The sequence below is a fragment of the Thamnophis sirtalis genome, unplaced genomic scaffold (genome assembly GCF_051295495.1).
Source record: "Thamnophis sirtalis isolate CommonGarterSnake01/CBP01778 unplaced genomic scaffold, rThaSir2_p1.2 scaffold_3, whole genome shotgun sequence".
Lineage (NCBI taxonomy): Eukaryota > Metazoa > Chordata > Lepidosauria > Squamata > Natricidae > Thamnophis > Thamnophis sirtalis.
In genome coordinates, this window is record NW_028261383.1 from 14,417,180 (window position 1) to 14,440,825 (window position 23,646).

General features: G+C 45.9%; 2 protein-coding genes across 2 annotated transcripts in view; one reads left to right on the forward strand and one right to left on the reverse strand.

Moving 5' to 3' along the window:
* Window positions 1–23,646, reverse strand: part of LOC106544840 (uncharacterized) — a 45,616-nt gene that overhangs the window by 20,068 nt on the left and 1,902 nt on the right. Inside the window, 3 exon segments of the mRNA XM_087708001.1 lie at window positions 16,154–18,324; window positions 21,295–21,421; window positions 22,194–22,276. Coding sequence (XP_087564127.1) covers window positions 16,154–18,324; window positions 21,295–21,421; window positions 22,194–22,276 — 2,381 coding nt within the window.
* LOC106551312 (uncharacterized) lies at window positions 1,095–10,683 on the forward strand. Its single transcript, XM_087711248.1, has 5 exons — window positions 1,095–1,906; window positions 5,144–5,267; window positions 5,549–5,631; window positions 6,518–6,644; window positions 8,745–10,683. Exons 1-5 carry the CDS (start codon window positions 1,520–1,522, stop codon window positions 10,106–10,108), a joined length of 2,085 nt encoding a protein of 694 aa, XP_087567374.1. The 5' UTR covers window positions 1,095–1,519; the 3' UTR covers window positions 10,109–10,683.

Sequence of the window (23,646 nt, forward strand, 5' to 3'; positions counted from 1 at the left end):
AGCTCTCAGGTTGCCTTGATGCTGACCCTGACTCCCACGCCTCCTCCCCCTGCTCTGATTCGGCTGCTGGAGGGGCCTGACACGTTATCTTCAGCAAGTGTGCTGCAACCTTGGGACGCAACAGTCATAAATATGAATCAGTTGCCAAGCATCTGAATTTTGATCATGTGATCCAGGGGAATGCCGCCACGGTCGTAAGTGTGGGAAAATGATCATAAAGTCACTTTTCCCAGTGCCGTTGCAACTTTGGATGGCCACTAAAGGAAATGTTGTAAATCGAGGACTCCCTGTATAACACTTGGAATGCCTTAAAAAAAAAGAAAAATGTGCATGTGCGTGTGTGTGTGTATGTATGTTCCAATATCTCAGGGGTTGCTACAAAGAAGAGGGAGTCAAATTATTCTCCAAGGCACCTGAGGGTAGAACAAGAAGCAATGGGTGGAAACTGATCAAGGAGAGAAGCAACTTAGAATTGAGGATAAATTTCCTGACAGAACAATTAATCAGTGGAACAACTTACCTCCAGAAGTTGTGAATGCCCAAACACTGGAAGTCTTTAAGAAGATGTTGGATAGCCATTTGTCTGAAATGGTATAGGGTTTCCTGCCTAGGCAGGGGGTTGGACTAGAAGACCTCCAAGGTCCCTTCCAACTCTGCTATTGTATTGTATTGTATTGTATTTCTCTCTCTGTGTGTGTATGTATATCTATATATCTATATCTATATCTATATCTATATTGACAAGGGCTCTGAATTGAGTGCTTCTCAATCAAATTAATTCAGCCTTCTCCAGGCTGATACCCTCCAGATGGGAAGTTTTTCCATTGGGTCTATGACAATTCGCAACGGCCAATTGCTACCACCAACTTGCCACGGCCAATTCACTGCAGGACCCCTGGCCATGGCCATCTCACCACACGACAGCTCTCTGTGGGACAAGAGTTACTACATATTATAACAAAGAAATGGTGGGATAGAATCATGAAAGAAAGGATGCGCAAGGAGGGACAGAATGAACCATAAATGGCAAACAGTAAAATAATTTTTTTATTTATTTTAAATAATTAAATAGAATTGTTAAATTGTCCCTCAGAGTTACCCCATGGCAAGTTGGCCGTGGCAACTTATCCAGCGATTTATCTAGTTGGCCATGGTGAGTAGGCTACAACAAGTTGCCTGTGGTAAGTTGTCCCGTTCCCTTTCCATCTTCCTAGGTATTCTGAGATTTGCAGTTCAGCACATCTGGGAAGCCCCAAGTTGTGGAAAGTAGGCTTATGGCTTTGTTCTCTATTGTTACAGGTGTGATCATCTCTATGGTACTTGCTCTTTGAGGTCTAACGTTTCTCCACCAGAAGATGCCACAGTTATCAGCTGGCATTGCTTACCAGATCCTTTACCACTTTGAGAATGTGCTACACCCTGGCTTTTTATAGCTTTGGACCCTGTTTCCTTTAAGAAGAAGTTTCAGAGATTTGCACTCCCCTGCTCCTGATGGGATCTACCCTGGAACAATTCAAAAATGGAGCAAAATCTGGCTGGACCAGAAGCAGGAAGGAACTCTGATGCTCTCCAGGTGGAGCTGGGGGCTGCTAAGATGATGCCAGGGGAGTCCATCCACATGGGGGATGCCCGATGCCTTCACTTCCGGCACTTCCGCTACCCAGAGATCTGGGGACCTCGAGAGGTGTTCAACCAGCTCCGTGATCTTTGCTTCCTGTGGCTCCAACCTGAGCTTCGTACAAAGAATCAGATTCTGGATTTGGTGATCCTGGAGCAGTTCCTCGCTGTCCTTCCTCCAGAGATGGAGAGCTGGCTTCGAGAATGTGGGCCGGAAACCAGTTCTCAGGCAGTGGCCCTGGCCGAAGGATTCCTGCTGAGTAAGGCTGAAGAAAAGGAAGAGCAGCAGGTGAGTATCCTGGTCCAGGTATTCCTCGATTTATGACCACAGTGTGAGCTCAGGATTTCCGTCGCTAAGCAAGACAGCTGTTAAGTCAGTTCTCCAACCTTTTTCAACCTCTCTCGCCACAGTTGTTAACTGAATCACTGCAATTGTTTTTAATAACAATTTTATTAATTTATTATTATAATTAATAAAATTATATGGGAGACATGATAGCAGTATTTCGATATCTCAGGGGTTGCCACAAAGAAGAGGGAGTCCAGCTATTCTCCAAAGCAGGACAAGAAGCAATGAATGGAAATTAATCAAGAAGAGAAGCAACTTAGAACTGAGGAGAAATTAATCAATTAATCAATGGAACAACTTGCCTCCAGAAGTTGTAGATGTTCCAACACTGGAAGTTTTAAAGAAGATGTTGGATAATCATTTGTCTGAAGGGTTTCCTGTCTAAGCACTGGGTTGGACTAGAAGACCTCCAAGGTCCTTCCAACGGTATTCTATTCTATTCTATTCTATTCTATTCTATTCTATTCTATTCTATTCCATTCCATTCCATTCCATTCCATTCTATTCTATTCTATTCTATTCCATTCCATTCCATTCTAAATAAAAAGTGTGGAGAAGAAGGGGAAAGAAGAAAGAAAAGGCATTGCCTTCTAACTCCCGTAGGGCAATAACATCAAACCACATTTTTTTAGTCTTACATAGTACTTTACACTAGCCATTTCCATGACGCCATATCTATCTAATTGGTAAAGCCCCAAATCAAAGTTTCATATTTTTTTTCTACCACGAAGTCCAGAAACGGTTTCCAGGTAGAAACAAAAATAAGTGTGCTTTTTCTTTAATCAAATTAGTCGATTTAGCCACCTCTGCTAACTCCATCAACCTTTGCAGCCATTTGCCCATTGTGGGGATCAAAGTGTCCTTCCATTTCTGAGTGTGCATCACTGCAATTGTGAAGTTGGTACTATGGTTGTTGTTGTGGCCCCAGCAGGAGCCGTTGGAGCTGCCACCAGACTCCAACAGCGAGGGGCCCTATGAGTCGGCTCTGGAGGATGTGGAGGACCCTGGACAGGGTTCCGACTCCGAGCAGGGCGCAGAGAGGCTGGTTGGCCACTAGGAGGCGCCTGAGCCTTGGACCAGTGGGGAGGAGACAAGGGAGTGTGATCCGGAGGTCAGCAGTGGGGAGGAGCCAAGGGAGTTGTTCCTAGATGCCTGGCACCGGAGAGCTAATAGGCATAAGGAACAATTACGCAATTACAGGAGGTAATTGCACTCAGCTGGTGGTCATGAGGCTCCTCTCCAGACTATAAAAGGAATGCTTGTGCACACGCCCCTTTTGCAGAAGTCAACGCAGGAACTAATGTTGGAGAACATGATCGTGAGCTTGGCAGGCTGGATTGCTGCCATGGCTTATCTGTGCTGGATTGCTGCCCAAGCTTATCTGTGTCGGTTTGCTGCCAAGGACCTGTCTGTCTGTTAATTAAATGCCGTAACTTATCTTTGGCTCAGAGAGTGTGTTGGTGTGGGACGAGGGGAGTCAGAACAGTTGTTAAGTGACTCTGGCTTTGCCACTGATTTTGCTTATCAGCAGGTTGCAAAAAGGGATCACATGACCCCGGGAGACTGCAATTGTCATAAATATGAGTCAGGGTGGCCAAGCAGCTGAATTTTGATCATGTGATAATGCAGATGTTGAAATGGTCATAAGTGTGAAAACTGGCCACGAATCCCTTTTTTCAGTGCTGTTGTAACTTTGTACGGTCACTAAACAAACGGTGGTAAGTCGAAGATTATCTGTAGTTGCAAGGAGCAAGTAGCCACAATCCTGAGAAAAACGTGGTGATCCATTGCAGGTAGTCATCCAGTTACGATCACAATTGAGCCCAAAATGTACTCGGGTGAGTGAAACGTTTGCTAAGGGAGTTTTGTCCCTTGATCCCTTGTTCTTTGATCTCTCTTGCCATGTTAAGGGAATCACTGCAATTGTTAGTAACACCGTTGTTAAGTGAATCTGGCTTCCCTGCTAGGAATATAAATCTAACGGTTGGGTTGGCAATCATGTAACAATGCTATACCTGTTTCTTTAAATCATACTGTAAAATGTGATTGGTTGCTGTTTTCTTCAATCAGCCATAAGAGGGAGCCAGAACAACTGTTAGCTCTCTGTTCGTTAGATGCTGGGCTGATCTGATCTGATCTGAGTGCCGTGAGCTATTGTAAGTTTTGCAACTGCTAGCAAACTTTGTGTACTGTTTGTATGTTTATGGACTATGTTATTTGGATTATCCTTAACTGAAAAACGTTGATGACTGACTGTCTTATGCGTGTATGACTTGGACTGTTTGATGAACTCAGGTACCTCTATGTCCACGAAAGTAAAAGCCTATTGAAACTGCAATGTCTCTGTACGATGGTTTGAGTGTTCTCCAACACAACTCTCACAACGCTTCTCTGAACATACTCGCTCTCCCAACGGGGAGCTTACCTAACATTCCCAATTGGCAATTTCCGCAAGACATTGCAACTGCCATAAATATGAACCAATTGCTAAGCATCTGAATTTTGATCATGTGATCATGGGGATGCTGCAATGGCTGTAAGTGTGGGAAAATATACATAAATCACTTTTTATGAGGTGGCGCAGTGGTTAGAATGCAGTACTACAGGCTACTTCAGCTGATTGCTAGCTGCAGTTCGGTAGTTCAATCCTGACTGGCTCAAGGTTGACTCAGCCTTCCATCCTTCCAAGATGGCTAAAATGAGGACCCAGATTGTTGGGGGCAAGAGGCTGACTCTGTAAACCACTTAGAGAGGGCTGTAAAGCACTGTGAAGCGGTATATAAATTTAAGTGCTATTGTACTTCCTTCCCTTCCTTGGTGGTGCAGTGAATAGAATGGAGTATTGCAGGCTAACTCTGCCCACAGCCTAGAGTCTGATCATGACCGGCTCAAGGTTGAGTCAGCCTTCCATCCTTCCAAGATGGCTAAAATGAGGATCCAGATTGTTGGGGGCAAGAGGCTGACTCTATAAACCGCTTAGAGAGGGCTGTAAAAGAACTATGCAGCGGTACATAAGTGCTATTGCTCTTGCTGTTTTGGTGCTGTTGTGACTTTCAATGGTTGTAAGTTGAAGGCTATCTGTAGTTGCAAGGAGCAAAGAACAGCAATCTTTAGAATAACACCGTGATCCCTTATGGTCCCTTTCTCACCTGGGAACTTTCTACTCTTCTTTTCCAGGCTCAGGAGAATTTCCCAGACTTGGCCAATGAGAAGGAGAAAACTCCTTCGAGCATCAGACCCAGAACATTTTTCAGGTGGATTGTGGAGGAGGAGGAGCCTGAACAGGTTGCTTCTTGTCAAGGTAAGGCCTTCCTTGATGGATTTCTCCTTCAGATCCCTGTCTCACCTCTATTTGAAATCTGGAAAGATTTTTTTGGGGGGGGGGATAATTTGCAGCCTTTTACAGTTGCTTTGTTTCACCAGAGACAAAAGTTTGAATGGCTTCTTTTTCATTAACTGTATTTATAAACCTTTCGAGGCAGTGTACAATAATCCAACAAATAGATCAAAATCCATATTAAAAACAAAAAAAATTGAAGGGAAAAAAAAGCCAAGATAAATCCCTTCCGTGTCCCCCCACAGGTGAAGGGATGACACCTGTGATCCAGTCGTGGTGGCCCCCGTATGGAAATGGAATAGAAACAGCTGGCGAAGAACCACCTCAGGTATGAGAAGGACTCTTGAATAGATAAGCAAGGGATTTGAAGTCTCCACCCTCTCCATAGTTTAATGGGACCAGTTACTATTGTCCAGACCGGATTACAAGAGGCTCATCTGGGTTCGGGTGCTTGAAAACTGCAGGCAGTCGGTCATTTGCGTTCTTTGAGAGAGTCGTTGAGGCCACCTGGAGGTTTATCTGTGTCGTTAGGGTCGCCTTAGCAGCGCAAATGGGGGGTGGAGCCTTGTCGGAACTGTACTGTGTTGTAGACTGGAGATAGATGATCTACAATCAGAGGTGGGTTTCCCATAATTTTACCACTGGTTCGCCGTGTACCGAAAATGTGTGTGCGCGCATGTGTGCCTTCCACGTTTGCATGTGGCCTTCTGCGCACGTGCTTTGCTCACCCGTGTGGCTTGCACACATGCATGCGGCTTAGAAAATGTGGGGAAAATAGAACGGCATAGTGCCGGGGCGGATGGGTGGGCAGGTCCAGTTCATCTGAACCGGTCCGAACCGGCTGAATATTACCACTGTCTACAACACAGTCCTTTCAACAGTTCCAAGAAGGCTCCACACCCATTTGCACTACTCGGGTGACCCTGATGACACAGGTAAGCCTCCAGGTGGCCTCAATGACTCTCTCAAAGAATGCAAATGACCCAACTGTCTGCTAGGAGTATTGATCCCTCCATTCCTCACCATCCAGTCAAAGTTTTCAGTCTTGCGTGAGAAGTGAAATGTCTTCAAAGAAAAACCAGAAAGTCCAGTCTTGAAAAAGCACCTTTGGGACAACCATGGCCTGGATGATTGGGAACCTCCATGGACTCGTTATCCCCCTGGTCTGAAAATAGGTTTTAAAAGAATTCACGTCCTTCCCTTTGGTCCTTCAGGATCTGGTGACTTTTGAAGATGTGGCAGTCTACTTCACGGATGAGGAGTGGGCCTTGCTGGATCCAGACCAACGAGCCCTCCACGTGGAAGTGATGGAGGACAACTGTGGAAATTTGGCTTTTCTGGGTAAGTTGTGTTTCTTGAGGGCCCTTGATGGAGCAAATGGATGAGGCCAAAAGGCCTACTTCTTTTTTCAGGACTTGTTCTATTCTTTTTTTTTTTTTTTTTTTTGCAGATTTTTAAAATTATTTTTTCCCTTCTACAACACCTTACAGTCATTACATCAACATTGTTATGTCATCATACCTATACATGTATGTAATATTTCGCTTCTATATTTACACACCTTTATACACAGTTCTCTCTATATATATTTATATATAATTTTTTGGCTTAATTAATGTTATTCTTGTTTTGCAGCCATTTGTACCAATTGTTCCAAATTTCATAATATTCTGACTCTTCTTTATCTTTATCTTTTAATTTCAGTGTTAATTTGTCCATCTCTGCACAATCCAAAGTTTTTTTTAATCACTAATTCATCCGAGGGGGTATTGTTTTGTTTCCAGCAAATGCTATTCTAGCTGTAGTTAGCAGATGTGTTAATATGTACTTAGTTTTCTTTGTATATTTCCCTTTGATTATTCCCAGTAGAAAGATTTCGGGTTTGTATTTTATCTGTTCTCCTGTAATTTCTTGCACCCATTTCCAAATTTTTATCCAACATTTTTGTGTTTCCGGGCAGGTCCACCATATGTGATAATAGGTCCCTTGTACTTTTTTACACTTCCAGCAGGTCGGCTTCATGTTTGGGTACATTTTAGCCAATCTTGTTGGTGATAAATGCCAACGATAAAACATTTTGTATATATTTTTTTAAAGTGCTGCTGATCGTGTTAGTTTATAATTTGTGTTCCAAATTCTTTCCCAATCCACTACTTACCTGGCAGGGGAGTTGCCTTGATCACGAAGGACTTGTTCTATTCTTAGGAATTTTTTTCACCAGAGATCCCAACATCCAGCAGCATCTGTGGATGGAGGGAGATGATGGGTGGCTGGTTTTGTAAGAGAGTCAGGTTGTTCAAAACGTAATTGCATTGCAAACTCACCCCTTCATATGAATGATATCACTTGCTCGTGTAACGTCAGGCTGCTGCATTCCTCATTCCAACAAAAGTGGCCAGATCTCACAGACCCCGCCCCCCCAGATATAATATCTGGAATTATTGTAGGAAGCATGTGAAACCAGTCCCCAACACTTTAAAACTGCATATTCTTCATAGCATAGCAGTTAGACTTATATACCGCTTCATAGGGCTTTCAGTCCTCTCTAAGCGGTTTACAGAGTCAGCCTATTGCCCCCAACAATGATCCGGGTCCTCATTTTACCCACCTCGGAAGGATGGAAGGCTGAGTCAACTTTGAGCTGGTGAGATTTGAACAGCCGAACTGCAGAACTGCAGTCAGCTGAAGTAGCCTGCAGTGCTGCACTCTAACCACTGCGCCACCTTGGCTCTCTAGCTTGAGCATTGTTTCTCATTGTTTGTCAACTTTTAAGATGAATCAGAATAGAACTGGAAGGGGCCTTGGAGGTCTTCTAGTCCAGCCCCCTGGCTGAAGCAGGAGATTCTATATCATGTCAGACAAGCGACTGTTCGGTCTCTTCTTAAAAACCTCCAGAGATAAAAGCACCCAAAACTTCTGGAGGCAAGCTGTTCTATTGGTTAATCATCCTCATTGTTGGGAAGTTTTTCCTTAGTTCTAGATTATCTGTCTCCTTGATTAGTTTCCATCCATTGTTTCTTGTCCTGCCTTCTGGTGCTCTGGAAAATAAATTGACCCCCCTCTTCTTTGTGGCAGCCCCTCAAATACTGGAATACTGCTATCACCCACCTAGTCTTTCTTTTCTCTAGACTAGCCAAACCCAAATCCTGCAACTATTCTTCATATGTTTTAGTCTCCAGGCCCTTAATCATCTTTGCTGCTTTTCTTTGCACTTTTTTCCAAAGTCTCAACATCTTTTTTGTAATGTGGTGACCAAAACTGGATGTCGTATTCCAGGTGGGGGATCTTACTTTATAAAGTGGTACTAATGCATCACGTGATTTTGATTCCGATTTTGATGCATGGACTTCATCTGCCAGGATTATCCAAATGTGAAGGTGGAGTTTGTGGTTGCATGATGACACTCCATCCCTTTTTAACACCTTTCTCTCTTTGTTCCAGCCGGGGACAGCTGGAAGGCCAAAACAGAGGAAAAAATCAATGGACTGTTTTTAGAGAAGGCTGTGGATAAGGAAGAGGAAAAGCAGAGCTGGAAGGTGGAAGAGAAAAAAAAGAGGACGACTCCATCCCCTGTTTTTCGGGATGCTTCCACCTGTAAATTCCCAGTTCTAGAAACCAAATGCAACAGGAAAAGGAGCAGCCAGGGCCTGGTGTGCGGGGAAAGCTTCAGCTGCAAGTTGAGTCTCAACGCACATTTGAAAACCCACAAAGAGGAGAAACCCTTTAAGTGTCCTGACTGTGGGAAAAGCTTCTCCCAGAGGAAAGGGCTGATAAGGCACGAGAGGATTCACACGGGGGAGAAGCCCTACGCCTGCCTGGAATGTGGGAAGAGCTTCTGTCAGAGCGCGGCCCTCATCACCCACCAGCGCATTCACACTGGGGAGAAGCCGTACACTTGCCTGGAGTGCGGAAAGAGTTTCTGCCAGAAGACCACACTGGTCCGCCACCAGCGAATCCACACAGGCGAGAAGCCCTACGCGTGCGGGGAGTGCGGGAAAAGTTTCAGCCATCGGTCACAACTGACGTCCCACCTGAGAGTCCACACAGGGGAGAGACCGTACAAATGTTCGGAATGCGGGAAGAGTTTCAGCCAGAACACAAACCTGACGTTGCACCAACGAACTCACACCGGGGAGAAACCCTTCCGGTGCCTGGAGTGCGGGAGGAGCTTTAGCCACAGCTCGACTCTAATGGCCCATCAGAGAACTCACACGGGAGAGAAGCCGTTCACCTGCTTGGACTGCGGGCAGAGTTTTGCCCAAAACGCCAGCCTTATTTTCCATCAAAGAACCCACACGGGGGAAAAACCCTACATGTGTCCAGACTGTGGTAAAAGTTTTAGCACCAGCACCAGCCTGACTTCGCACCGCCGGATTCACACAGGCGAGAAGCCCTATGTGTGTGCCGAGTGCGGGAAGAGCTTCTGCACGAGTACAAATCTTGTCACCCATCAAAGGATCCACACAGGCGAAAAGCCATTCAAATGTTCTGAGTGTGGGGAGAACTTCCGTAAAAAAGCCCATCTTCTGCGCCACCACCTCACGCACACCGGAGAGAAGCCGTACAAGTGCGTGGTGTGTGGGAAGAGATTTAGTGAGAAAAGGAACCTTAATTCACATCAAAGGATCCACTCGGCGTATTGGAGTGAGGATCCTCGCAGCAGCGGTTGGGGGCTCCCTTCCCTAAATTCAGATTGTCCTCCCATTTCACAGGATGATGGTTCTTTCCAGAGCCATTTGCAGCACAAATCTAATCCAGAAGGAAATTTGGAGTGTTCTGCACTCCATTTCTCAGTGAACAGATGACAGGATGCAGGGTGGGTGGGGCAGCTCCACCCTCCCCCCCAGCTTAATTTTTACGCTTGCACCTCAGCCCACCGGTACAACCACAGGGTGGGCAGGGCTTAATTTGGGCTTATTTGGGGTGTGTAGGGCTTATATTAGGCACAGGTGGGAAAATTGGTCTAGGGCTTGTTTTGGGGGTAGGTCGTATATTCGGGGAAACATGGTAGATTGCCAGTTTAAATGTAAAATAACAAAATAGCCTTACGTTTCTGTTTTGGATAATGGATCGTGTGAATTGCTCTTTGTTCTTATCCATTTGGCCAGTGAAGGTTCCTCAAAATACACTAACAGTAGAAGGAAAAAAAGTAGAGTACAATACACTCCAATCCAGGCAGTCCTCGGCTTACAATTATTCGTTTACTGACCACTCAAAGTTGTGATGGCACTAGAAACAGTGATTTATCAGTCCTCAGGCTTAGTGACCCTGAAGGGTCCCCCTGTCACGTGGTCAAAATTTAGGAGCTTGGCAACTGCCTGTATAGGACTCACCAAGGTTTACAGCAGAGTTCCCCACATTTTCCAGGTTGGCAGCCCAGAGTGGGGAGAGAGGGGATGATTTGTGGGAGAGGGAGGCAAACACCTGTAGCTTGTGCGAGTGGGGCTGTGAATGCCCATGTGAGTAGGGCTGCAAGCACCCGCAATGACGCTTGTGCAAGTGGGGGGTGTGGGCACCCGTGATGATGTTTACGCGAGTGGCACCACAAGCGTTAGCGATGATGCTTGTGAGAGTGGGGCTGTGAGCGTCCCCAACAATGCTTTCAGAAGTGGGACTGCGAGTACCTGCCATGCTAGTGGCGATGCCCATGCAAATGGGCTCCACTGTGTGAGTAGGGCTGTGTGTGCCCGCAATGCTGCTTGTGCAAATGGGGCGACAAATGCATGCGATGATGCTTGTGTGAGTGGGGCCATGAGTACCCATGAAGCTCGTGGCAACACTCATGTGAATGGGCTACGAGTGCCTGCGCGGGTGAGGCTGCATGTGCCAGCAATGACACTTGTGTGAGTGGAGCTGTAAGCACCCCTGATGAGTGCATGAGTGGGGCTGTGAGTATCCACCAGTGGTGGGATTCAGCCAGTTCGCACCTATTCAGGAGAACCGGTTGGTAACTTTCTAAGTAGTTCAGAGAACCGATTGTTGGACGAAATTTCCTTTTGTTTTCTTCCACTTTACAGGGCTAATCCTGTAAGGAAGGCAGGAAGGAAACATTCTGGTGTTGTTTCTAGCCTAATCTTTATTGCCCTGCTTACAGAAACTGCCTCTCCGGTTAACCCTTATTACATTGCAACAGCTAAGGCGAAGCGCCCATCGACCTGAGTGACCTTGAGTTGGCCACGCCCACCCAGTCACATGACCACCGAGCCCCACCTACCCAGATGGTCATTAGGACAGAGAACTGGTTGTTAAATTATTTGAATCCCACCACTAGTATCCACGATACTCGTGGTGACGCTCACATGAATGGACTGTGTGTGCCTGCGTGAGGACTGCATGTGCCCGTAATAAATCTTGTATGAATGGGGCCACAAGCGCCTGCAATGATGCTTGTGCATTAGTGGCGCCATGAGCACTCACAACGACAGTTACGCAAATGGGGAGACTTCCTGCGATGATGCTTGTGAATGGGGTTGCGAGGCTGGCTAGGAGCACTTGCCACAATGCTCATGTAAGTGGGGCTACGAGCTCCCGCGATCTTTGCCACAATGTTCATGAGTGGGGCCATACCTGCAGGCGCATGTGCTTGCACCGGCCAGCTACTCACGTAGCCCGATGACCAGTATGGTCATTTTGAAAAATCCTTTCTTAGCGAGCACTTAGAAGCCAAGAGGAACATATGTGTCAAATTTCAAGTTTGTAGGCTTTACGGTCCTGGAGATTTTGCGATGAGTGGTTGATATTTGGCTTTTATATATATAGATTTATCCCTAGTAATTTAGCTTTTAAATAGGCGAGAAATGTACTGAAAAATCTCATAACGGAGGCAGGAAACTCTTGATGGGAGGCTGTCCGCCATTCAGGTGAATATGGTACCACTGTCTCCCCCTCCCGCCGCCAGAACTAGACTAAAATCTATGAATCAATATCTATTCATCTTGAAAGTGAGATGCCATCGCTGGAACCTAAAAGTTGTGTGTTGAAATTAGAGCCACTCTGGAACAAAACTGGAAATAGGTGATTCTTCCTTGGAGATTTCCAGTTTCATTATTTTGGGGCCATGAATGCTCAGTGAGAGGAGCTTTAATTTTTCCTTTTTAAATATTTTTTTTTCTTTGCTAGCCTTCCTCTTGAGCAGTTGGTCAACTCCCGAATATGGATCCTTAAAACATTAGTGTAGAATAATTCCAAGTTTAACTGAATACAAAAATCATTTCAAGGCCTCTATTAAATTTTATGCTGAGTTTTTTAGTCGAGAAGGGGTGTCAATTACATCTATCTGTCTGTCTGTCTATCTATCATCTATCTATCATCTAAAAATGGCTATGTGTGTATATATGTTCCAGCATAACTCTGGAATGCCTTGAGCAATTTCAACAAAACTTGGTACACAGATGTCTTACTCTCTGGAAAAAATATTGGGGTAAGACACCTCTAACACCCCTCAAGGTGTGTGTTCTGTTAAGATACAGCCTGTTGTGCCTTAAAATGGCTTCTGCTGTACTGCGTAAAATGGCTTCTACTGTATAGTGCAGTGGAGTTGCCATGGTAACGGCTTCACAGTACTCCACAAGGGGGCTCCCCTAGTAAGGGAGAAAATCCAACATTAGAAATTACGTTTGGCCTGGACATTTTCCCCCTATAAATAAATACCTGGGCAATACCGGGTTATCAGCTAATTTGATATACAAATGCTGAGAGGAAGTGTATTACGTTGAAATAAACCGATTTTTAAGTTCTTATGTGGTCAGAACAGTATAATAATACCACACAGTGGAAGTGTTAATCTCTGGTATTAAAGGATCCAAACCATGTGCCCTATATCAAATATTTAGGATTCCTGGAAAGTCCATGTAACATTTAAAAAGGGTGTGCAATTAGTTTTACCAAGAGGTTGAGGGAAGAACGAAATATTTTGGGAAATATTAAAAAGGCAAAATGTTATATTTCCCTAAAGGAGAAATGAAGAAACATGCTCTTGGAGAGTCTTTCTTAAGAGCCTCAGGAGATGCTAAGGCCAGCTTTTAGAAATACAGATTTGGTAATCCATTCAAGGCAGGATATTTTGAAACTGTAAAGCAGAATGGTAGGATTAGAAGCAGCCATCACCCAAGATCCAATACAGGGAAAAACCATTAAGCCACAATAGGAATTGGGGATACCCTTTCAGAACACAGGTGCCTTCACTGTATCATCCCCAGCAAATTTCCACCATACCTGGGAGCTCAGACAATAGAGCCAGCTATAACCCCTACATAACCACTACGACACCCAATAGAACACATGTTCTTGCACAGGAACAGGAAGCTCAAATACAAAGCCCAGAGAAGGTATAAAAGCCGCCCACTTTCAACTCCATGTGTTCAGCTGCACCAGAGAACCATGTGCTTGGTGGTTCTGCTTCGTCATTAAACCATCTTTCCAATCAGCCTCCGTGTTTCCAGTGTCTTTCTCCTCGCTTGGAACTGAACCAGATGGATATTTCTTCCCGTAGGGTCACATGAGCAACTAGCAGTGTTGTGGAAGGTCATTCTTTCTTTCTCCCTCCCTCCTCCCCCCCTCTCACACTCGTACCTGCCACAAGCTGGACAGGGATAGTGAAAAGGCCACATATAGCCCACGGGGTGTAAAATGAACTTCCAGTTTCTGGCACATGCATATGCAGTGGCCAGCTAATCTTCCGGTTACTGGCGCACATGTGCATGTGATGATCAGGTGGCTGGCATGCACGTTCACGCTGGAAAAAGGAAGACCAGCTCTTCCAGTTTCCGGCACTGCTGCATGCATAAAGGCCAGCTGATCACCGTGCGCACAGCACCAGAAGCCCGGAAGAGGAAAGGGTGACGATGCACGTGCCAGGTGAAATGGCTCCGCATGCCACTTTGGGCATGCGTGCCATAGATTTGCCATCACAGGTATAAGCAATACTGAGGAAAATCATTTCATATTTGTGATAACAAACTAACAAGAGTTGGAAGGGACCTTGTGTCAACTCAGTTGCCATAGTGAGGAAGGAGGGGGGGAGCGCATTCCACGTATACCTTCGGCTAGAGTCAGATTACTACAGCAGGCTTGTGAGGGGGCATCTCGTTGGAGAATGTGATTTATGACACAGACTGAGGGGAGGGAAGGAACGGGGGTAAAGTTCAATCATAATTCATATGAGGCTCAGATCTGATTGCATTTGGTATTGCCGAAATGGTGTTCCTAATAAAAGACTGGTTTTCTTTTGAAACTTGGCTCAAGGCTCATGAATCTATTAGGGCATCTTTTGGAAATCTGACACCTTGGAGATTTTCTAGTTCAACCCTTTGCTCAACAGGAGACCCTCTACCATTCCAAACAAATGGCTGCCTAATTTCTTCTTAAAAACCTCCAGTGATGGAACTCCAGTGGTGGAATTCAATTTTTTTTTACTACCGGTTCTGTGGGCGTGGCTTGGCAGGCATGGCTTAATGGGCCGGGTGGGGGAGCGATACTGCAAAATCTCCATTCCCACCCTACTCTGGGGCCAGCCAGAGGTGGCATTTGTTGGTTCTCTGAACTACTCAAAATTTCCGCTACCAGTTCTCCAGAACCTGTCAGAACCTCTGATTTCACCTCTGGATTTCACCTCTGTGGAACTCCCATAACTTCTGAAGGCTACCTGTTCCATGGACAACAAATCCTATCCTTAAATAAACTCTTTTCAAGTATCTGAAGAGGGCCATCATATCTACCCAACTTCTGAAGAGTGAGTACACCAAGTTCCTTTTGCTTTCTTTCTTAAGGGAACCACATGTCCAGTTCTCCTGGTGAACTTTATTCTCCACCTCTGAATGTGATGTTATGTATCCACATTATATGAGGATTATTGCACTGATGATGTTACCTTGTTTGGATAATGAAACATCTGCAAGAAAACACCAAGTTCAGGGAACACCGTATTTGGACTAGTTAGACTAGAAGACCTCCAAGGTCCTTTCCAACTCTGTTATTCTGTTCTGTTATATCCACTGTTTAAAATGCATTTCCAACAACTGGACAATATACTTAAAATAGGGCTGAAATAATGCACAACAGTAGAGTTAGTATGCCATTCACAGGTTATAAACCATTCTAGCAATAGTCTACAGTTAGAATTTCCTGTTTTAAAGTCACATCAAATGATTTACTAATATATTGATTATGAAGGATGCCTATCTTGAAGGTTGATGAACATGATAGATACAAGATCATTTTCAACCTAGCTTATGAAGTTTGTTATCCAGGCGATGCTGAACGAGCTTGCAAATCATAACATAGTGTGGTTCATTGTCAAAGGCCTGAAACAAAGATATTGCATCATCATTCCACAATCTGCTAAAACGTTATAGCACTGAGGTCTTTGATTTCTTTCCCTTTGACACTATCAAACGATCTCATCTTCTGCTCTCCTTTTCTCCTTTGGCCTTCAGTCTTTCCTAATGTCACTTTTCCACTCTTCTCTCTTCTTATTTGAAAGTCTTCTCATTTAGCAGCCAAAGTATTTGAGCTTCGGCTTCAGTAGCTGTCCTTCCAAAGAACAATCAGGGTTGATTTCCTTCAGTTTGATCTCCTTGCAGTCCAAGTGTCTTCTCCGACACCCCAATTCAAAAGTGTCAATTCTTCGGCGCTCAGTCTTCCTTATGGTCCAGCTCTCACAGCCATACCTTACTGCAGGGAAATCCATAGCTTTGAGCTTAATTTGAAAGAGACTTGATCTTTTTTATGCAGTACCACCACATGCAGTTTTAAAACAGCAATCGGAGAGTTGAGCCTTTTCTGTATTTCTGGTAAGAATTTAGTGATTCCTGAACATTATCCTCTCATCCCACTTATCAGCATGCACTGACCAGCCTCCCTTTGAGGTGTGTTCTTTCATGCCTGCGAAGGTGTGTGTTTGAACTGAAGCACTTGCCACATTCCAAGCACTTGTACGGCTTCTCCCCGGTGTGAATTCTCTGATGGGTCACGAGTGAGCTGCTCACGCTGAAACTTTTCCCACACACAGAGCACGTGTAAGGCCTCTCCCCCGTGTGGGTTCTCTGGTGGGTACTGAGGTGCGCGTTCCAATTGAAACACTTCCCGCACTCCAGGCATTTGTATGATTTCTCCCCCGTGTGATTTTTTTCATGGGTGCTGAGGTTGATCTTCGTAATGAAGCACTTCCCGCACTCCGCGCACTTATACGGCTTCTCTCCGCGGTGAATCCTCTCGTGTATGATTAGGTGAGAGCTGCGAAGGAAGCCTTTCCCACACTCTGCGCATTTGTAGCGTCTCTCGTCGGTATGAATCCTCTGGTGAGAGGCGAGGTTGCTGCTGACGTTGAAACTCTTCCCACACTTTGGGCATTTGAACGGTCTCTCCCTGGTGTGGGTTCGCTCGTGGCGACAGAGGTGTGCGTTGGAAGTGAAGCACTTTCCGCATTCTGCGCATGTGTAGGGCCTCTCCCCCGTATGGGTCCGTTGGTGTCTGCGCAAGTGTGTGTTTGAACTGAAACACTTCATGCATTCCAGACACTTATACGGCTTCTCTCCCATGTGCGTGGTCTGATGGGTAATCAGAGAAGAACTCTGCGTGAAGCTTTTCCCACATTCCAGACATTGATACGGCTTCTTCTCACTGTGCGATCTCTGATGTCGGCTTAGTTCGGCCCGCTCACTGTAGCACTTTCCACAGTCCAAGCACTGATGCGGCTTTTCTCCTGTGTGTGTCCTTTCATGCCTCCGTAAGTGCGTGCTCGAACTGAAGCATTTTTCACACGCCGAGCATTTGTACGGTTTCTCCCCCGTGTGCGTGATCTGATGGGTAGTAAGAGAATAACTCTGCGTGAAGCTTTGGCCGCATTCCAAACATTTATATGGCCTCTCTCCGGTATGAGTTTTTTGATGCCGGTTCAGCTGGGCGACTTGAATAAAAGACTTGCCACACTCCTGGCATGGAAACGGCCTCTCTCCTGTGTGGTTTCGCTTGTGCAGGCTCAGTTTGGTCCTCGTGATGAAGCCCTTCCCACATTCCAGACACTTATGGGGCTTCTCTCCCGTGTGGATTTTTTTATGCTTGATCAGGTCCGAGCTGCGAGCGAAGCCTATCCCGCATTCGGAGCACTTATGAGGCTTCTCACCGGTGTGAATTTTTTTGTGCTTCAGGAGATCTGAACGGCAAGTGAAACGTTTTTCGCACGCGGGGCATTCATGCGACTTCTCCCCCGTGTGAATTTGTCGGTGTTTGACAAGATCGGAACTGCGAGTAAAACATTTGCCACACTCTGCGCATCGGTAGGGTTTCTCGCCGGTGTGAATTCTCTGGTGGGAGGCAAGGTTACTGCTCATGCGGAAACTCTTTCCGCATTTTGAACATTTGTAGGGTTTATCGCCTATATGGGTTCTTTGATGGACCCTGAGGTGTCTTTCTGAACTGAAACACTTTTCGCATTCCAAACATTTGGAGGGTTTCTCCCCACTATGCGTCCTGCGATGGGAAGCTAGATTGCTGCTCTCGCTGAAGCTCCTTCCGCACTCTAAACATTTGTATGGTTTCTCCCCTGTGTGCGTTCTCTGATGCACGCTTAGGTGCATATTCGATGAGAAGCACTTCCCGCACTCCAAACACTTGTACGGTTTCTCCTCCATATGAATCATTTGGTGCGTAATCAGGGCCGAACTCTCCACAAACCTTTTTCCACATTCCAAGCATTTAAAGGGCTTTTCCCCTGTGTGGGTCCCCTGGTGCCTCTCTAAATTTGCCTTCCAAACGAAGCTTTTCACACAATCCGGGCATTTGTACGGTTTCCCCCCCGTGTGAGTGTTTTGATGCCTGCTCAGTTGTGCGCTTTGGGTGAAACACTTTCCGCACTCCAGGCATTTATGCAGGCGGTCAGCCGTGTGGGTTGTTTTGTGCGTGGTAAGATTCGTCTTCGTCGCGAAGGCCTTTCCACATTCCGAGCATCTGTACGGCTTCCCTTCTAGGTGAAATCTTTGGTTTGTATTTGGTTTGCTTTTATCCCTGATTCTCCATTCATCACCTTAAGAGATGAAGAGCAAAAATGGGTAATTAGGTCTAAATTTGTAAACTCCCCCCTCCCCCCCAATCACTATTTTATGTAAAAAACTGCAGTAATAAGAGGAACTTAAAACACTTCTGCACAAATAGCAATTGTCATCCATCCCACTTAAGTTAGTTAGCAAAAAAAAAAAAAAAAGACTCCTGGCCCATTATTAAAGTAGCGTATACTTTATGAAGCACAAAGTGATTACAGATGTAGAAAGGCAAAATCTATTGGCTTGGTACGAAAAACATATAATTAAGTTCCTCTTTTTCTCTGGCTACTCTGTTATCAATCAATGTCCAATTAGAACTTCTCAAGTTGTTTAAGAAATGGGACCTGTGTTTACACCTTCTCCATCTCTGCATTTTTTTGACCTTGTGTTGGATTGGGCCAGCACAGCTTCACTCCTAATCCCCTCTGTCCTTAACCCTCCATGTTCCAATCTTTCCTCTCCCCCTGTTGCAAATGTCAGGCTGGCAAGATGCGATGTGAAGCACTAGAACTTAGACTTAACTACCGCTTCACAGTACTTTACAGCCCTCTCTAGGCGGTTTACAGAGTCAGCCTCTTACCCCCAACAATCTGGGTCCTCATTTTACCGACCGCAGAAGGATGGGGGACTGAGTCAACCTTGAGCCAGCCAGGATCAAACTGCTGGCAGTTGGCAGAATTAGCCTGCAATACTACATTCTAACCACTATGCCACCCTGGCTTTTGACGTTTGGCTCAAGTGCACCAAATTGCTCCATTTTTAACTGCAAGGTAATGTTGATTGTAAGCAGCGTCTGCAAAATTCACCCTTCCTCCACTGAATTGGCCAGAGGGAGATGGGACACCTGGATGTCTATCACCTAAACTAGAACAATAGGAAATGCTCACAGAGGTACAGTTGTCCTGCCACTTAGGCTCATTGCAGCATCCCTGCAGTCACATGATCAAAATTCAACTGTTTGGCAACAAACATGTACTTTATGACATACAGTTGCTGTATGCCAGGGTCACGTGTCCTTCCCAGCCAGTTTCCAACAAGCAATGTTAGAAGCCAGCTTCACTTAACAACTGTGGTTAAAAAGATCATAAAATCAGGTGGAAATCACTCAATGACCACTTCACTTAGCGATGGGAATTCTGGGCTGATTTGGGACCATAACTCAAGGATTACCTATATAAATGCCTTAGAGGAGTGCAGATAGAATAAGAGAATTGGAAGCAACATTAGAAGACATCTAATCCAACCGCTTGGTCAATATAGAACCTTTCCGGATTAGCGGTCCGGAGCAGGGGATGAGTCATGGGGGAAGGTTTCATGCAGAGGTGGGTTCCTACCAGTTTGCACCTATTCAGTAGAACTGGTTCATCAAATCTACCGAACCGGTTAGAAGAGGTTCCACCAGTGGACCCGGAAAGCAGGCCACACTTACAGAAGAGGTTCCAAAATTTTTTGAAACCCACCACTGGTCCTTGGATCTACACTATCATGCTCATATTTATAAAACTCAGTGCGTCTGTGAAAGGTAAGGATGACTACTGCGTTTGTGGTGCAATCAGAACATTGCGTGTGTTGAAGTTGTTTTAAAGCAAACCAAAGATGCCTTGTAAAAAACAAGTTTACATCCTATTCTTATGCATGCCAGTGCTGTGTGTGAGGTAATTTAAGGTGGTTCTGACAAGTGTCGTCGGCATCTTCATATCCGGTCACATGGGCGGCAAGCCACTCCCACAAAGGAGGCCACACCCATAGAGTAGGTTCGAACAATTTTTGAAACCCACCACTGGTTTCGTGGGAGGGGCAGATGCATGTGAGGCCCACGTGAGTAAAGTCCCAAGCACTTGTGACGCTCGTGCGAGTGGGACAATGAGCCCCTGAAATGCTTCAGCCGGCCACTCAGGCGGCCCGGTTGTGAATAGGCCACGGCCCGCAGGTTGGGGACCTGATAGAGAACATCCCTGAGCTATCACTTTTTCCAAACTGACCTGGATGTGTGATATTATTTCTAAAAACATTTTGGTACACACAATGAAAAAGAGCCATGGTAGCACAGTAGCTAGGAAGTGGAATTGCAGGCTAACTCTGCTCACTGTCAGGAGTACGATTGTGACTGGCTCAAGGTTGCCTCAGCCTACCATCCTTCCAAGGATGGTGAAATGAGGAGCCAGATTGTTGGGAGCAAGAGGCTGACTCTGCAAACTGCTTAGAGAGCGCTGTAGAGCACTGTGAAGCGGTCTATAAGTCTATTGCTAAAAGGTGAGGGTGAAAACAGTGGAAGGCTACCTATTGTGAGCTGGCAGCAGAGCTGGCAGCGGATTCGGACAGTGAGGAGGTTGGGGAGGAACATGGGCCAGCCCTGGAGTCCGGGGAAGACTCTGACGAGGGCTCTGCATCGGCGGCAGAGATGGGGCCAGTCTGACAGTTATCAGCTGCCTTCAGAGTCAGATATCCGTGAGGCAGACGAACAGCTGGAGCCTGTTCCCAGTGTGTGCCTATGCAGTTACCAGGCAAAGGGAACAGCTAAGGAACAAGGGTTGACTTGGGAGTAAAGCCCCAGGTGGATGGTAAATGGCCCCTCCCACCGGGAATAAAAGAGGAGCAAAAGGGGAGGGGAATGCAGGAATGAACTAATTGCAGGAGACAATTAGTTCATTCCTGCATTCTTGCCAAGTATTGCAGCGTCTGAAAGATATTGGCCTGGCTACTCTCCAAGCCTGATAAAGGTCGGTAATTGTGAACTCTCTTGAAAGACTGTGGGGCCGGGACTTTGCTGGAGAGGAATTTACTGTAAATTAAATAAAAGGGGTTTATTGGGACGAGGACTCGGCTTCGTGCTGCTGGGGAAGTTTAGGTCAGAACACTACCTAAGGATGATATTGGGGTTGGGGAATGCATCTTCAGCTACTGTTTCCGCCTCAGAAACACTGAATTGATTCCTAGGAAAGAAAGTGCCTTACCAAGAGATGCCAAAATCCCTTTGATCTCCTCTATGATTTCTCTATGCAAAGCTTTCTGGGCAGGATCCAGCAGTGCCCATTCTTCCTGGGTGAAATGCACAGTCACATCCTCCAAGGTGAACAGCCTCTAACAAAAGAGAGAAAAATCTTCCTGGCTCACAGATCACTTAGAACAGGGATCCCCGACCCCCACAGTCCATGGACTGGCACCAGTCTGTAGCATGCCAGAAACTGGGAATGTGGAAAAATCTCTCTCCACGGAACCAGCCCTTGGTGTCCAAAAGGTTGGAGGCCACTGACTTAAGAGGTTTCTCTGCATACGAAGCAGACTCTTACCCAGAGTGACCAATTTTATTTATTTATTTCATTTATATTACTGTCAGAGGTTTGGTAGCACTACGTTTTGGCAAAAGCAAAAAGAAAGAGGATTAGGGGGCTGGAGGCTAAAACATATGAAGAACGGTTGAAGGAACTGGGTATGTCTAGTTTAATAGAAAGAAGGACTAGGGGAGACATGATAGCAGTGATCCCATATCTCAGGGGTTGCCACAAAGAAGGGGGAGTCAAACTATTCTCCAGGGCACCTGAGGGTAGAACAAGAAGCAATGGGTGGAAACTAATCAAGGAGAGAAGCAACTTAAAACTGAGGAGAAATTTCCTAACAGTGAGAACAATTAATCAGCGGAACAGCTTGCCTCCAGAAGTTGTGAATGCTCCAACACTGGAAGTTTTTAAGAAGAGATTGCACAACCATTTGTCTAAAATGGTACTATAGGTGCTCACAGCTGTATGGGCACAAATGGGGCAATTCGTGTGCAAATGCACGCACACCGGCCAGACACTCATGCGGCCTGGTAGCAATTATGCCATGGCCCACAGGTTTGGGACCCTTGCCTTACCTGATCCCAATGCACAGCAGCCATTTCCCCTCCATCTTTAATCTCAGGCGGCTGAAGCTGTTTTTCCCAAATGACTCCATCTCCTGCGGGAGAAAGTGGGTGTCAAGATCATGAACATTCACTTCAGACAATGCTCGTTTCCTAGCAGGCTGGAGAAAAAGCCCATTTATTTCCTCATTTATACCAAAAAATTTTTAAAAAAGAAGGTACTACAGGTAGCCCTTAACAATTCATTTAGTGACAGTTTGAAGTTAGTGCGGCATTGACAAAAGTTAGCAATGACTTTTTCTCACTTTTCTCATATTTATGATGCTTGAAGTGTTGTAGCAAAACTCGCATAACAAATATCTTGCTTAGTAAACAAAAAATTGGGGCTCAACTGTGGCCATAAGTCGAAGACTATCTGTATCTGCCTCCTAAGCTCCTCTTTCCCCATTGAGCAAGGGTGGGTTCCTGCCAGTTCTAAGCTCTTCTATAGAAGAGGTTCCACAAATCTACAGTGCCGTTTAGAACCGGTTCCAGCTCCCTCTCCCCACCCGTCCGCACATCATCAAGAGGAAGAGTGAGAGGAGGAATTCTGGGAGTTGAAGTTCACAAGTCTTAAAGTTGTCAAGTTTGAACACCCCTGGTTTTTTTTTTTCTAAAGGGTTAGGGGTGCTGTAACTTGACAGCTTTAAGACTTGCGTGCTTCAAATGCCAGAGTTTCTGAACCAACATTTTGGTTGCTAAGCAAGAGCGTTGTTAAGTGAGATTCACCACATTTTGCAAGTTGGCCACGTCCATCCCATCACATGACTGGCAAGCCACTCCCACCCAGTCACATGACTGGCAAGCCACTCCCACCCAATCACATGGCCGGCAAGCCCTTGAAGAGTGTTCGAAGACTCCAATTAGTCCAGAATGCAGCCGCGCAAGCAATTGTGGGTGCACCAAGGTACACCCACGTTACACCTATCCTCCGCGAGCTGCACTGGCTACCTATTAGTCTCTGAATCCGCTTCAAGGTGCTGGTCACTACCTATAAAGCCCTACATGGCATCGGACCTGGGTACCTGAGAGACCGCCTCCTGCCGATTACCTCTCTCAGACCAATTAGATCGCACAGGTTAGGTCTCCTCCGGATTCCATCTGCCAGCCAATGTCAGCTGGCGACTCCCCGGGGGAGAGCCTTCTCTGTTGCAGCTCCGGCCCTCTGGAACGAGCTCCCTGTTGAGATCCGGATCCTTACTACCCTCCCGGCCTTCCGCAAAGCCACCAAGTCCTGGCTGTTCCAGCAGGCTGGGGGGGGGGGGGGGGGGGCTGAGAAGCATTTACCTCCACGGAAATTGTGAATGTTGGTTTTGTTTTTAATATGTTGTCTTTGTCTCATTTTCCCCCTTTCCCTTGTCTTTTGTGAGCCGCCCGGAGTCCTCCAGGAGTGGGCGGCATACAAGACAAACAAACAAACAAACAA